Source organism: Aedes albopictus, chromosome 3 (genome assembly GCF_035046485.1).
Source record: "Aedes albopictus strain Foshan chromosome 3, AalbF5, whole genome shotgun sequence".
In the NCBI taxonomy this organism is placed as follows: domain Eukaryota; kingdom Metazoa; phylum Arthropoda; class Insecta; order Diptera; family Culicidae; genus Aedes; species Aedes albopictus.
Window position 1 is genome coordinate 287,218,810 of NC_085138.1, and position 15,217 is coordinate 287,234,026.

Here is a 15,217-nt window from a genome sequence, read left to right on the forward strand (position 1 = left end):
CGCAAAGTCAGAACCGTTCGGGTAAAACACCTTTTTTTAGACAACGCATTTTTGAGCTGTCATATTTCGGAAACCAGTAAACCGAATTGAATGAAATTTTGAACGTACTCTAACAATATGTAAATGCTTCGCAAACAATTAAAACAAATACTTTTTAAACGTTGAAAAAAGTTATCATGGATTGACACTTTTTGGACTTTTCTCGAAAAAAATGTATTTTTTTACATTAATGTGAATAAATTTTAGTGTTGATATCCAAAGATTTTCCACTTCTGTTCTTAAATTATCTCTAATCAGATATATTAGAGCCTATTTAGATTGAAGGAAGAACACATTTAATAATTTTTGTGTGGTATTGTAAATTTTACTCATTTTCCTCTATATGGGTAAAAATTTCAACCCGATATAACTTTATTCGCCGTGAGAAAATATTACATTTTATAACGTCGTATTGAGTATCAATATATTTATTTATTATTTATTATTATTTATTATTGAAACGTAAAAAAAAAATCATTCAATTTGGTTCACTGGTTTCCGAGTTATGACAGCTCAAAAATGAGTTGTCTAAAAAATAGTGTTTTACGCGAACGGTTCTAACTTCGCGAAAAATTGATCAATCGAGCCCAAATTTGTACCAATGATGCACACATAATAGATTGACAAACAGTCAAAATTTGAGATTTTTTGATGCACTCTATGAAAAGTTACAGCATGTGGATTTTTTTTTGTGGGAGAAAAAAAGTTGCCTATCCCAAACATTTTGGCCATCCCCTGTATTATGTATGTGTGAGACTACATAGATTTTTGCAATTTGTCTTCACCTTTACAAAATATATAAGGTGAACATAAAAAGTATAAGAATCTCTACAAATTACATCTATATACAGAATTACATACATTTTATGTAGCTCTATAAATGAAATTTATGTGTGAGGTTTAAAACGTTTATGTTTGGCGATTCATGATAATTATATGTTGGAGATTAATAAAAATCATTATAATAACAATAAAATCATCCACGTGTTTTTATTTTGTTTCTTTTTATTGAAATGTCATCAAATTTCAGATTTTTAAACATTCTCGTCTATTCATGCATAAAAAACATGATGCTCTGGCCTTCACATGAAATCCTGCACGAAATAGCTGCAGTAACGCTGTAGCATCTCAGTATGCTGGATCAATCTAGACAGCCATGTAGAAGTAATGTTAATGATGACAGATAATAAAATATTCATTCTAGTTCAAACCACCAACCAATCAAGACTTGTTTTAAATCCTACAATTTGGCGACGACGCAAAACAAGAAAATTGAAACAAATGGACGTGTCATTGATAAGTATTACATAATTATATAGTCAATTCAACGGACCACAAGGATATCCCTGAGGGGAAACCTGGTATTCCTAAAGATGGTTGCTAGTATCAAATTGCATTACGATGCAGGCTTAGTGATCGTTCTCTTAGGGATGGAGTACGCATATGCGAAACCCGGAGCTGATGATCAGTGCTAAGGCCGTACAGTATGAAACTTTGGATAACTAGGGCCTGGAATACAGGTGACAAGACCGCTCACTGAATGTCTTGTAGGAAGTTATGAGATAAACCACAGACAAACAGACGTAACACTCTGATGATTCCCATCGTTCTTCGATTTAACGATCTTTTTCAAAATTTGATAGTTGGCCAACTACCCACTGTAGAGTTATGTGCAAATCAATGTAAAAGGAGTATTTGGTTCAGTGTGGAGGAGTGATGCAGAATCGAACTGTCAAAAAGGCGAACAGTAATAAACAACAACAAGGCTATAGCCTATAGGCAGTAACGCTGGAACGGAGAATAGAAATACACTAGAACTTCAATGGCGCTGTAGTCACTTTTCCTGGTTAATTAAATTTATAACTTATATTGTAATAATTGATTGTTTTAAGTGTCCAGCTTGAAGAGCATCTTTTGTTTTGGTAAACAAAATGTATTTGACATATCTAGTACCGCTACTGACACTGTAAGGGCGTGGCAAACTAGATGTTAGTCACACTAACAGTCGCGACATTAGACTTCTGTGGCTAGTTATTCTAATGAACGGAGATACGGACGAGAATACGGGAACCTTGTACAGACGGAGGTGTTGTTGAGTGGCATGTTGCGGCCACGAGAGTCAACGGAATAAAGCTCCCACAGGATGATTCTACAATTTGGCACAGCCGGTAGGTATATTTTGTTTGAGTCGTGGATGAAATTCTTTTTTTTTTCGTTGGAGAAGGAGGAAGACGTGAAGGAGCAGTATTTGCTTAGTCCATATTGAGTGGGTCCAAGTGTTGGGGTGCAGTAGTAAAAAAAGAGTCAATCGGATTTGGAAGATCCCAAGGTGCAAGAGATAAAACAATCCGTAGTCCATAGTGAGCCCGGAGATTTCCTTATAAGTAGAGAGAACAGCCAGTCCGGTCATGCACCAAAGCGCTAGCAGCAATACGTTTAGAAAGCAAGTCTGAAGTTCCCGAAGTTCCACGAGGAAGCGAGTCCGGACTAGTTCCGAAGCGCAAATTGAAGGAAGCGAGTCCGGTCATGCACCGAAGCGGTATAAAAAGATGCGAGTCCGGTTTCGTACCGAAGCGCCATTGAAAAGAAGCGAGTCCGGTCATGCACCGAAGCGCCACACTTTAAAAAGATGCGAGTCCGGAATTATTCCGAAGCGCCAGGTGAAGAAGCGAGTCCGGTTCCCTACCGAAGCGCCATTAGAAAAGAAGCGAGTCCGGTTGTGTACCGAAGCGCCACACATAGAAAAGATGCGAGTCCGCCGGAATGATTCCGAAGCGCCAGGTTAAGAAGCGAATCCAGTTCTGTACTGAAGCGCTAATTAAAAAAGGTTAAAAGAAGCGAGTCCGGTTTCGTACCGAAGCACCACAGGAAAAAAGGTGGGGAGGATCAGTGACATAGAAGCACAGAGAACAGACATCCACACACCAAAAAATCGATTGAGGGTTTCAGCAAAATTTTGCTGAATTTTGCCGAGCTGAAGGTTTCAGCAAAAAATTTGCTGAAATTCAGCAATATTTGCTGAATTGTTCAGTAAACTCTGCTGTTCATCAGTAACGTTTTGCTGAAATTCAGCAAACTTTGCCGAAAGTTCAGCAAAAAAATTTTCTGGACCCTTCAGCTCGGCAAAATTCAGCAAAATATTGCTGAAAGCGTTTAGTGTGCAGGCTAGAACAAATTTCATTCGAAGGTTGTGTAAGGATTTGAATCTTTACTTGAGTAAGGTTGCCAACCAATACACGATGACAACACTAACGCCACCAAACACCATATTGCCACAGTCAGTGGTGAGTTGAAACATTTCAAGTGGTGAATTAAATTAGTATGGGAAACTAACCGATTGCAGCGCCACGCTATTGCCACTTGTGTTGCCGATTTCAAATGGCCGTTAAATTCCTTACACAGTTTCGGAACTGGAGTTGGATGTCTGTTCTCTGTGATAGAAGCTAGAGTTTTCTCATGAAATGGCCATCTGTGACGTCTGATTAGGAAGGATTGAAATTGTTAACAAGTTAAAGAGGTGAAAGATGTGATGGATTTTCAGCAATACAGTTGTGCAACAGCAGGAATTTTGTAATGTCGAGATGGTTGGGAACAGGTCAATATTTTGCATATGAATAAGATTGTGTCAATAGCTTGGTTCGAATCATAGAACTGGTTGATGAAATGATTCTGCGGAGGTTTGAAATGCTCCCCTTAAAAAGGGAGCTTCCGTAGCAATGTATGCGATCTGTCAGGTCCAGCAGATGTTCAAAGGGCTCGCCTCCAAAAGGAAGCTGCAAAAGTGACAGATTCGATCTATTGCTTAGTGTGCAGTGAACCTTGGGCACAAACGGCGAAATAGAATGAGCACTAACTTATCTGATGGTAAACCTCGTGGTAAGCTTGGAAGATATTTGGGCCATGAATTTGACATCTTTGGTGTAAAAACCAAAGACGTTTCCGAGGAGGAATCGATAGTGAAAACTTACATACTGGAGAGATGCAGGCCCACATAGTAGGGTCTTTCTGCCTAACCTAGAGTATCGGTGGCTGTTGAAATGCAATGTTGAATTAAACATCTTTTATGGAGGAGGATATGTGGTGGTTTATGCCTAGCGGTGTAATTGTTGAGACTGTCAAGAAGAGGGGTACCGCGTCGGGGGCACCACAGTACATGGTTGTATGAAGATTGAAGTCAAAGCCGAGCAAAGCTTTTGTTTAGTGATAATGTTTGCATCCAATTGGTCTGTTCTGTTGATGAATGTACATGTGATGTCAGATATGTTTTCAATGCAGTCGGATTAGTTCAAGAAATTCAGCACCCTTTCAAGTACCACAGTTTGGTGTTGAATGATAAGTCAGAACTGTTTGTCGGCTATTTGATTTAGTGACGGTGTTAGGTTTCGAAACATACGAGATCGGTTAATAACGGACTCTCATATGCTCGAAATCGCATTTGAATTCCGGTATGTCTGGTTACAGTAGGCATAAGGCAAAATACAGTTTTTTTTATGAAAAGGGTCACTCATGGTTGCTCAAGAGTGATTGCAAAGCAAATGCGATATTGCAGAGACTACGCTAGTACTTGCAAACGCCAGTTGATTTTGTCATAGCCGTAGCCAGGTATTTCGGCACTTGAAACGTAGCTTGAGCTAGATTAACCGACCGAAGATGTTATTCCAGTATCGCCAGACTAGCTACATTCACACAAGGAACCAATGAGATATCTGCCGGAGACTGGCAGTCATCTTCAGTGTGTGAGTGTTGGTGATCTTTTATTTTTAGGCCACGTCACGTCAGGTTGCAGGTCAATGTGGGCAAGGTTTGATGGGGTGATGATTGCAGTCATTTGTATTGACTGGTGTGCTGAGTATGATACACCGCGCGGCCTTTGTAATGTTCCAAATGCGCATTTGCACGAAATTCCACGCGGCAAATCCTCTTGGAAAGGAACAGCCGCACTTGAGGAAACGCCGCAATGTTATCTCCCATAAGAATGGAGTAAAAGGGAAGCAAAAAACGCGGCTGTTCCTTTCCTCAGGGATTTGCCGCGTGTACTTTTGGGCAAATGCGCTAATATCCACAACAGGCCGAGTGTGCATCTACGTCTGCGCAAGTTCATGTGGATGTCGGAGTGTTTGTGCGATACGGTTATCAGAGGGTTCACACATTAATGCGTGGATGCCAGGCATAAGGTGGAAAAGTGTGATTATTACTTTGAAGATGTGTGGCACAGCTCGCTTGACTGCAAATCTTATAGGCGTTATATGATAGGTTGACACTATGCTGTGGGAATGGACTACCCGCTTTGCGCGCAGCCACAGTTGATCAGCAGGAGTAAATTAATTTAATTTTGTATGGCGAAATGCATCTAAACTCGAATTACTTGAAATAGAAAGCTTTTCCCGAAAAAATATTTGGTAGCCTTAATAGTGGTCACCATTGTGCACAACCACTACCAAATATTTTTTCGAATAATGTGTTCCACTTCGAGAAATTTGCCTTTAGATTGTATTCGCCATACAATATTTTTGCGATTTACTTTTAGCGATTTTTCGCGCATAGAAGCTAGCGCCACATTGGTCGATGCGGAGAGTAGGAAAACAGCCGATGTAGTTAATTCATTGGAAGGAAGGGAAGGGTTTACCCGTTTTTTTTATAGCACGTTGCTGTATCGCGTAAGCCTTTGCTGGAAGATAATATGCAAACCATCAAAGCAATGAAAATTAAAAATTGAACACGGTAGAGATGTCATTAGATATAGAGATAAGTGACATTTCAACACACGCACACTAGCGCGTTTTTGTCCTCACAAAAAGCATGCCAATTCAAAGGTTATTCAGACTGCATATTCAATCGAATTAGGTAGAACGGGTAAATAATGATAAAGCTGACGCCCGGGATGAGAATGCAAATATTTTCCCCTAAGTTTCACAACTACATCTACAAAAAAAAACAGGCATACATTTAAATGTGTTGTTTACCTATATAGTCTATTATATAAATTTCGCGTTTAGTATCATACAGGCGTATCTACAATGATCGATTTCTCTTCATCGATTTTCTCTTCGGATTATTCCGGAAAATATGACCAATATTCGGATGATCTCCCGGTGTGTTTCAGTAAAGGACGACTAGCACTAGCATCTAAAACAACAAAAACAACCGAAAATGATTTGTCGGCCATGTTATTAACCAAAGAGAAAATCGATGAAGAGAAATCGATCATTGTAGATACGCCCGTATGATACTAAGCGCGAGAAATAGGCGTTAATGCTGAATGAAAGAGGGTGGTAGATATTCATAAGGGGAACTTAACGGAAGTGACTGCATCCTGAGGTGCATCCTGGGAACCAAACACCTGGTCAAATATTATGCTTTTGGTCGAAATACGAAGTAACCGAACGTGCGAAAATTGATTTTTAACCTACTTAGAAATGTCGCAACTCATTTTGGATTAGTGCATATTGTTACTCTTAATTAGCTTAATGATGCGCAACAGAAAAATTAGATTCAAATTTACTTCGCAGCTGCAACTTCGCATGTGCTTCTAGCGACGACTTCGATTTGGTGGTGCGACGATAATATCACTTGAGTTGAGAATAGAAGATTATATGCTAGTTGGTGAATAAAACAATAATTTAAAAGAAATAATCTGACTAAAATGGCACTAGGCGAATTGAGGATTTTGATCTTGGTCAGTCTCGGAACTTTCTGATGCAAGATAAGATTTAGTACTCAAATTCTTGATATATTTTCGGTAATTGTATTAATTGGTTGTGTGAATTTTAGAACCCGATAAGCTGACTGAAATAATGTGGGAATGCTTCGTCTATTAATGTTAACTGAAATTGAATCAAGTTAACTGAGCTACAAGAGGGAAATATATTGGATGAAATTCGTATGCCTCTATTGTGCATGTATTCAGTGGGTTTTCAAGAATTGGTCATCGTAACACATTCCCATTTTTTTTTCTGGAGAAGGAAAGGGATGTAGAGTTATGTGCAAATCAATGTAAAGGGAGTATTTGGTTCAGTGTGGAGGAGTGATGCAGAATCGAACTGTCAAAAAGGCGAACAGTAATAAACAACAACAAGGCTAGGCAGTAACGTTGGAACGGAGATACGGACGAGAATACGGGAACCTTGTACAGACGGAGGTGTTGTTGAGTGGCATGTTGCGGCCACGAGAGTCAACGGAATAAAGCTCCCACAGGATGATTCTACACCCACCTGTGGCGCTCAAATCGTTTTTGTTCGAGTTTGACGTTTGCTCACTACCGCCACCTAGTTGATGGTCGGCCAAACTTAGTCATTTTAGCATTGGGCGAATATGTTTCCGTGACTATGATTTGAATCGAAAAATGCTCGAAGTGTTACGTCTGTTTGTCTGTGGATAAACCATGTCCACACAAATCGGGTTGAGATTATTGTAATGGTAGTGGTCACCTATAGATACCCTTATTCCAATAAGCCCTTTCTGAACGGATGGTAGAGCTCTGAGCAAGATACCGAGAGTTATGAATCCTGGAAAATATGCAGGATGAAGTCCATAATGGAAGGTTGAGCGGAGATTAGAAAATTCCAAGATAATAGTTTTGCTTAAAGCAAGAAACCACGATTATGAATCCTGGCAAGGCATAACACAAGGTTGAGCGAAAAGTTAAGACATTTGAGGAAGCTCTGTGCAAGACACCAAAGGAATCTAACTGGAACGTTGATTTCCTTAAGGACAGACTTGTTAGAATCCCAACATGGCCGCAACAATGGCCGACTTTGGCACCTACTCACGATTTCGAGGGCACAAATCTCTTCGTAAACAAAACCAGCGCACCTGATCTTCTTATTTTAGACTTATTACAAGTGAGCAAGAACAGAATAATGAAATACTTTGTTGTGGGAAGCTTGCTTCTTGTGATTTGTGCGTTTGAAGTTTTGATGCACTGTTAAAGCGGGATGTTAAGAAGTTTGTCCTTAAAGGCGAGTAAGTAATACAAAAATTCCCGGTGTGGATTCCGTTAGAAGTTTTTCGTTATTCGTGTTCTATATGGCCATGTCCTAGTACATTTGTTTGAAAAATTCCTGTTCTGTTTAAGGTAAATGAAGCTGCTGAGAGGAAATGTTGCATGTATTTGAAAATTAATCAGCGGGAGAATTTCCACCAAATGTCACTCAACTGAGAAAACAAAGAGCTACTGCGATTTCAGTGAGTCATGAGGGCCGAAAGTCATCAACTAACACCTACTGGAAAAGCTAAGGTAAGAGCTGTTACCGTTACCGTTATCAAATTAGGATGGAAGATCGGTATCTCAAATCTAATGCTAACGTATTTGATGAATAACGAATCCATTCTCAAAACAACACATGGATGTTTCTACCACAAGTAAGTATCTAGAGAAGGCGAGAGATATGTGATTTGATGAATTTGGGAGGTAATCCTTCGATAAGTGAATGAGAAACAACAATTTTCACGGTTGACCATAATGTGAAGTACTTCCATAGTACTATTATTTAGTAAGGGAAATGAATATTTCATTAATATATATATATATATATATATATATATATATATATATATATATATATATATATATATATATATATATATATATATATATATATATATATATATATATATATATATATATATATATATATATATATATATATATATATATATATATATATATATATATATATATATATATATATATATATATATATATATATATATATATATATATAATTTATGTAAAAGTGATTCATATGTAATTTTCTCAAATCAGTTTGTGAAACCTTTCATCCCGAAACCGCAGAATATCTTCATGATAATAGGGAAGTGAACCTTTGAGTAAATTTTATTCGAAGTGCTGAAAAAGTTTTCGCAAGATTTTGATCATAATATTTCTCACCTTAACTCTTTTGCTGATCAAAAGGAACTGCACTTATTAAAAAAAAATCTGAACGTATAAAGTCTTTGCATGCTTCAGACTCCATTGAAAAAAATAATACTTAATTAGTGCACTGAATATGCGTTTACAAATGATAGCCGACCGATTACAAGGTAAAATATAGCATACACTTTAGATAAGGAGACATCACGCATTTGGTAACAATAGGGTAACAAATCAAACAAATACATGTGCGAATCTAATGAAGAAGTTTAAAATTCTTATTTTGCTTAGAATATGCTATATGAATGATTATTCCATTACCATTTTCAGGAAGGATATTTTCATTGTCAGAGTCCAAGAAATTGTAGCCCTTATTATTATTATTAAAAGCTCAAAGAATACAAGAACAAAAGCGTTTGATCACAGCCAAAAACAGACGTAACACTTCGAGCATTTTTCGATTCAAATCATAGTCACGGAAACATATTCGCCCAATGCTAAAATGACTAAGTTTGGCCGACCATCAACTAGGTGGCGGTAGTGAGCAAACGTCAAACTCGAACAAAAACGATGTGAGCGCCACAGGTGGGTAGTTGGCCAACTATCAAATTTTGAAAAAGATCGTTAAATCGAAGTACGATGGGAATGGACTACCCGCTTGGCGCACACCCACAGTTGATCAGCAGGAGTAAATCCATCTTATTTTGTATGGTGAAAAGCATCTAAACTTGAATTACTTGAAATACAGTTTCTTACCGATTTTGGCAACACCCGTTTTTGTCTACTCCCGATTTTGGCAACACCCGTTTTTGGCAACATTTTCTTCCCGATTTTGGCAACACCCGTTTTTGGCAACAATTTCTTACCGATTTTGGCAACACCCGATTTTGGCAACAATTTTTTACCGATTTTGGCAACAAAAAATTTTGACCTAAAATTTTTACCGAAAAGTCGTTTGTATTTGTAAATGTTTTTATATTTAAGCCTTACTCTTCTTCAAAATATCAAAATTTATTAAATTTTCCAAAATCAACAATTTTACAAATTATGACGTAATTTATGGACGTCACTTACAGGGATCGTTTTATAACTTGTGAATAGTCCATATTTAAAATATAAGCCAAATTGACGTATAAAAGTTAAAAATAATCCACAAAAAAATTTACCGATTTTGGCAACACCCCAATTTGGCAACATAAAATTCACCTCGTGTTGCCAAAATCGGTAAGAAACTGTAGAAAGCTTTTACTGAAAACATATTTGGTAGGCTTAATAGTAGTCACCATTGTGCACAACCACTACCAAATATTTTTTCGAATAATGTATTCCACTTCGATAAATTTGCCTTTAGATGCTATTCGCCATACAATATTTGTGCGATTTACTTTTAGCGATTTTTCGCGCATAGAAGCTAGCGCCACATTGGTCGATGCGGAGAGTAGGAAAACAGCCGGTGTAGTTAATTCATTATCAGAGTGTTACGTCTGTTTGTCTGTGGTTTGATGTTCAATGAGTATATTTTCTTTGAAGTCTAGCTCATCAAACTTTCAATAACATAGTACATACATCGTAGTAATATAATTACTCTTTACATCGGTGTTACATAAAAGGATGATTTCAATGGGCATCTCCTTCGACTCATCATCGTTTCATGCATCCTGTCAGCAATAGTAGTTTTATTTATATCACAAATTCTAACTTAACCAATCATATTTAAACCTGTCTGATCAAAAAGATATTTTACCTTGGAGTGGTCGCGTGTGAACATAACATCCCATCTTTAATTTTGATGTTTGCTCACACATAAATGAAATGAAGTGCGTACATATGTTTAATAGGGCACTTTATAAAACCGAAATAGGGTGCTATAATGTGTATGTGTAGAAATAACGATTGCAATGTCTTATAAGAAGTATAATCTAAACCTTTATAAACTTTAACTTTGAAATTTTGTCCGTGAAATGCTCAGTTTGAAAATCAATCATTCGTTTTATTGTTTTATGCAATTCAGTATTATAATTTACATTTTATATAACTCATTTTGGTATCATAATGGCCAGTTTTTCCGAACTGGTTCATTATGCAACTGAAATGAGTTGCATAATGAAATGAGTTCCAAATAAAAACTCATTTGAGTTGCATTATGAACATTATGCAACCCAAATGGGTTGCATTATGAAAAAAATCATTGCATAAAATTTTGTATGGAACTCGTTGCAAAACTCGTTTCTTCAGCACGTTGGATAAATGCACGACTCGTGCTGAAAAAATCAACTTTTTGCCACTCGTTACATAAATAACTTTGAAACAGCCTCATTTTTCTGCGTGTTGCTAGAAGTTCATATAAGTAATAAATTTTATTTTGTAAACTAGTGTAACTTATTAAGTCTTTGTTCTCTTGCAGGTGCAAATCCTTCCAAACCCAAAAACGTGGCGAGATATGTCGAATACCGGGATGCTCGGTTCTTCCCTATGCCCCTGGAACACCCACACCGATCCGACTGCCACACATCGAACCGGACATCTTTCGTCAGTTCATTCTCTACGTGTACACCGCGAAGGTAAAAAACAAAAACTTTCACATCGTGATAGTTTACAATAGTTCTCTGATGATTCCTGTTTGATTTATCCAGATTATGCTACAGGACTCCAAAGTCTTCGAAATGATGACCTTAGCACAGGATCTGGGCGTCGACGAGCTCAAGATCGCCTGCGAAGAACACGTGAAGACCACCATGTCGGTTGCCAATGCATGTACATTCCTCGCTGCCGTCATGGAAATCCAGGAGAAAGCTTCAGGTGAGTTTCCGAAACTATTTAAATCAAAATATTCCTGTTCCATCATTCAGTTCATTACCTATTTCATTATTCAGTTCATTTTAATGAGTTGATTCCTTTCTGGTTTCTACACGGAAAAATATTATAACCCAAAGAAAAAGTTTTAAAAACTCAAATTTGGCTAAACTGCTTAAAGTTTTAACTCAAAGTTGGGTTGTTTTCTCCCTCGCCCCACCGCAATGTTGTCGAAAACAAAAAGAGAAGCACCGACGCATCCGATGCTCTTCCGTGGAAGAAGCCAAATTTGGGTTTTCTTGAATTAACCCAAATTTGCGTCATTTGAGGCCTCCGTTGGGTGAAAATAACTTACCACTGGATTAATTTTTTTGCCGCTCTCAAACGAGAACTACTCACTCACCACTTTCGCTGTTTAACGCAAATTTGAGTTATTCCACGGAAGACCGGGATTGCGTCAAAACAACTTAAATTTGGGTTGATTTGTAGTTCAGTGTAAGTGATTGTTATATACAAACTTTTTTTACTCGCATTTATTTTACCGTGTAATTTTTTGCTGGTGCTTCCACCTGTGTAGCAATAGAAATATTGCTTGCCATAAAATCATCAGCCAACGTAGATTGGACTACTCGCCGCGTGGTGGCGGTAACGTTCAAAGTGGGATTTTTCATTTGTCCTAAACTCGTTTGCTATAAAAGGGCGAAAAAGACTATAACCGTGGACCGCTGTCAAACGAAACGTCAAAATCGGCTTGTTTTCATCGTCGTTCGCGTTCGCGTCTTTCGTTCCGGGAACGTTTGCTTGAAATTTCTTTTTCTAAAGTGATCAAAATCCGGCTGCAAAAATGTCGTTCAAGGGTTCGAAAGTGCAAAAGGTGATGGTTCAACCCATCAACTTGATTTTCCGCTATCTCCAGAATCGGTCTCGGGTTCAGGTGTGGCTCTACGAGAACACTCATCTACGGATAGAAGGACACATCGGTAAGTGGCTGCTTGCGGCATCTTTTGCATAACCTCAAACTGTTTGGGATGGAAAGTTTCTGCGGGAAGAGGTAAATAAAAATATTCATTGGATAATCGATTTGCTTTATTTTTTCGGTTTGCAGTCGGATTCGATGAGTACATGAACCTGGTGCTGGACGAATCCGAAGAGTACAACATCAAGAAGCAGAGCCGACGTCCGCTGGGACGAATAATGCTCAAGGGGGACAACATCACACTCATCCAGAACGTGCAGACAAACTGAGCCAGGCCAGAAAGCGGGAAATCTTCCTAACATTGAATTTTACGATTAACTTAATTTGCTTAATTTCATATTTCATACAATGATAAGATTGTCTCATTAGAAGTGTGAACTTTTCAGAGTACGATGAACGAACTCTTAGTGTAAGCTGTGAGCCACTGCTGTAAAGTATGAATAAATGGGAACTAAACGAAACTTGTTCGGTGTAAAGTGTGTCAGTGCTGAAAGAAATCTGATCAATCTATGTGAAATGCTTGTAGCAGTGATTTACAAAATTTGTTCCTTTTTAGGTGCAAAGTTTGCCCCGCCGTTCCTGGAGAAATGCATCACCTACATCGCCGAGAACGCATCGGAATGTGTGAAGACCAATGCGTTCCTAAATTTGACCAAGGAGGGCCTGATCCAAGTCATTTCCTATGATAATGTGAGTATTTTTTATTGATTGGTTATTGAGCTTAGGGTATATGGTATTGGTTTGTTAATTTACGATACGAAATGAACTGGGAAACTTCTGATAAAGATAAAGAGGAACGAAAATGAAAAGTGTTCCAATGAACGAAATCTGGATTTATTCGGTACCTAGGTATTTGTCGAAACAAAACTAAAACGCTTGCCGTTTCGTGAATTTTTCATATTCATTCCTTTTACAAGTTTGTTGCGAATGTACCTACTTACCTTCTTGGTTATTTGATTTGCTACAATTCGCTCCGCTGAATGGAAAAATCATCTTAACTGGGCCCTGTTACGTTCCAATCAGTTCCCTGGACGCTGAGTGCCCTTAGATCCTCCTCGACCGCAAACGGCCACCTTTTGCACGGCCTTCCACGCAGTCTTTGGCTTCTCCCTGGTTATCTACTGTAGGGGGATGCGGGACATAATGAGCAGCTTAACCATATCCCGCCCATGGCTTTTTCGTGTGTTTAAACATATTTTTTATTATTTGCTCAAAATGGTAGAACAAAATCTTATTCTCTACAAACTCATTACGATTAGAGACAAGTTGTGATGATGATGATGATGATGATGATGATTGTGTACCCACCATCAGCGCAAGGATTACCTATGACTGCAAAGTCATACCGGAAGGGAATGATCTACCTGATGGTTTGTTGTAGCAGGGTAAGCTAAATTCACTAGAAACCTTCGGAAGACAACACGATGGTTGTTATCTCGTGACAAAATCTGGCCACCCCACGAATATTTGCCCAGAAACCAGTTCATTTAGCTTCCTTAGGCTACCCCTCCTAAAATCCCATATATCATGTAATTTAATGTCGTTTTCGTTTTTGCGGTGGTGCTACACCGGTGTAGCACTTTTGCACCGAAAGTGTTCGTTTTTGATTTTCGTGCTGCACCGGTGTAGCACTTTTTCTGCACCGCTCAAGATAGTGCAGCACTCAAAAATTCGAGAGTTCAATCCAATCAACGTTTGCAAAGTTGTAAATATTTTGGTTTTTATTCACGCACACCAATGCAACTGCACCGAAAATGTTCGTTTTTGCAGTGAAAAGTGTAGCACGAAGCGGTGTAGCACCGCCGCAAAAACGAAAACGACATAAATCTATTTAATTATATAGTTGACCAATTACCTGATTTTACCTGAAATAATAAATATTATTGTGATACATATATAATTGACCTACATTACAATTACAACTTTATTTACCTGAACAGCGCTGAAACAAATAGTTATTATATGAAAGTTATAGTTAAAATCAAGCAATAACACTGAAACAAATGGAGTATTAGTAGTGAAAATACAAAAATAAAACAAAACACAAAAAGTAAACAAAATTTTGGTCTTGTAATTTTTCTGCATTTAAATTTACCGAGCTGGAGAATTACGAAATCAAAATTTGTTATGGTAGATCTTACGCCGTAACGCACCATTAGAAGGTGATCTACCCACGTTACGAGTATAGAGACAAGTTGTTTCCAAAATCTAAGAATTTGTGCGCACTCACAATTCTAGATTGGAATCGTTGAAATTCCGAATAGGTAAAGCTATAGCTACTATTAAAAATACTACTACTCTATATATAAATGTTGCAAAATTTAATATTTTTCAAAATGTATAAAATTGAGAATTACGTTTTGGGGGTGGGGCGCAATGAGCACCCTAGGTGGGACAGAATGACCAATCACTGTTTTGTACAAAATCAAATGCTAATTGACTGTTCTTGTCAAAGATGAAGCATACCGGCAACAATTTATAAGAGTTTGAGGGGATTACGGGGTTAAATTTGTAGGGAACTGTAGGGTTTCAAGGAG

The 15,217-nt window shown here is 37.9% G+C and overlaps 2 protein-coding genes across 2 annotated transcripts in view; both read left to right on the plus strand.

Moving 5' to 3' along the window:
- The window catches only part of LOC115259341 (uncharacterized), a 37,467-nt gene that overhangs the window by 5,768 nt on the left and 16,482 nt on the right, over positions 1-15,217 (plus strand). Inside the window, exons 3-5 of the mRNA XM_062861216.1 lie at positions 11,316-11,472; positions 11,545-11,710; positions 13,237-13,370. Of these exons, the coding sequence (XP_062717200.1) occupies positions 11,316-11,472; positions 11,545-11,710; positions 13,237-13,370 (457 nt within the window). The remainder of the gene's footprint in view (positions 1-11,315; positions 11,473-11,544; positions 11,711-13,236; positions 13,371-15,217) is intronic.
- LOC109415838 (probable small nuclear ribonucleoprotein E) lies at positions 12,446-13,141 on the plus strand. Its single transcript, XM_019689776.3, has 2 exons — positions 12,446-12,684; positions 12,810-13,141. Exons 1-2 carry the CDS (start codon positions 12,549-12,551, stop codon positions 12,947-12,949), a joined length of 276 nt encoding a protein of 91 aa, XP_019545321.1. The 5' UTR covers positions 12,446-12,548; the 3' UTR covers positions 12,950-13,141.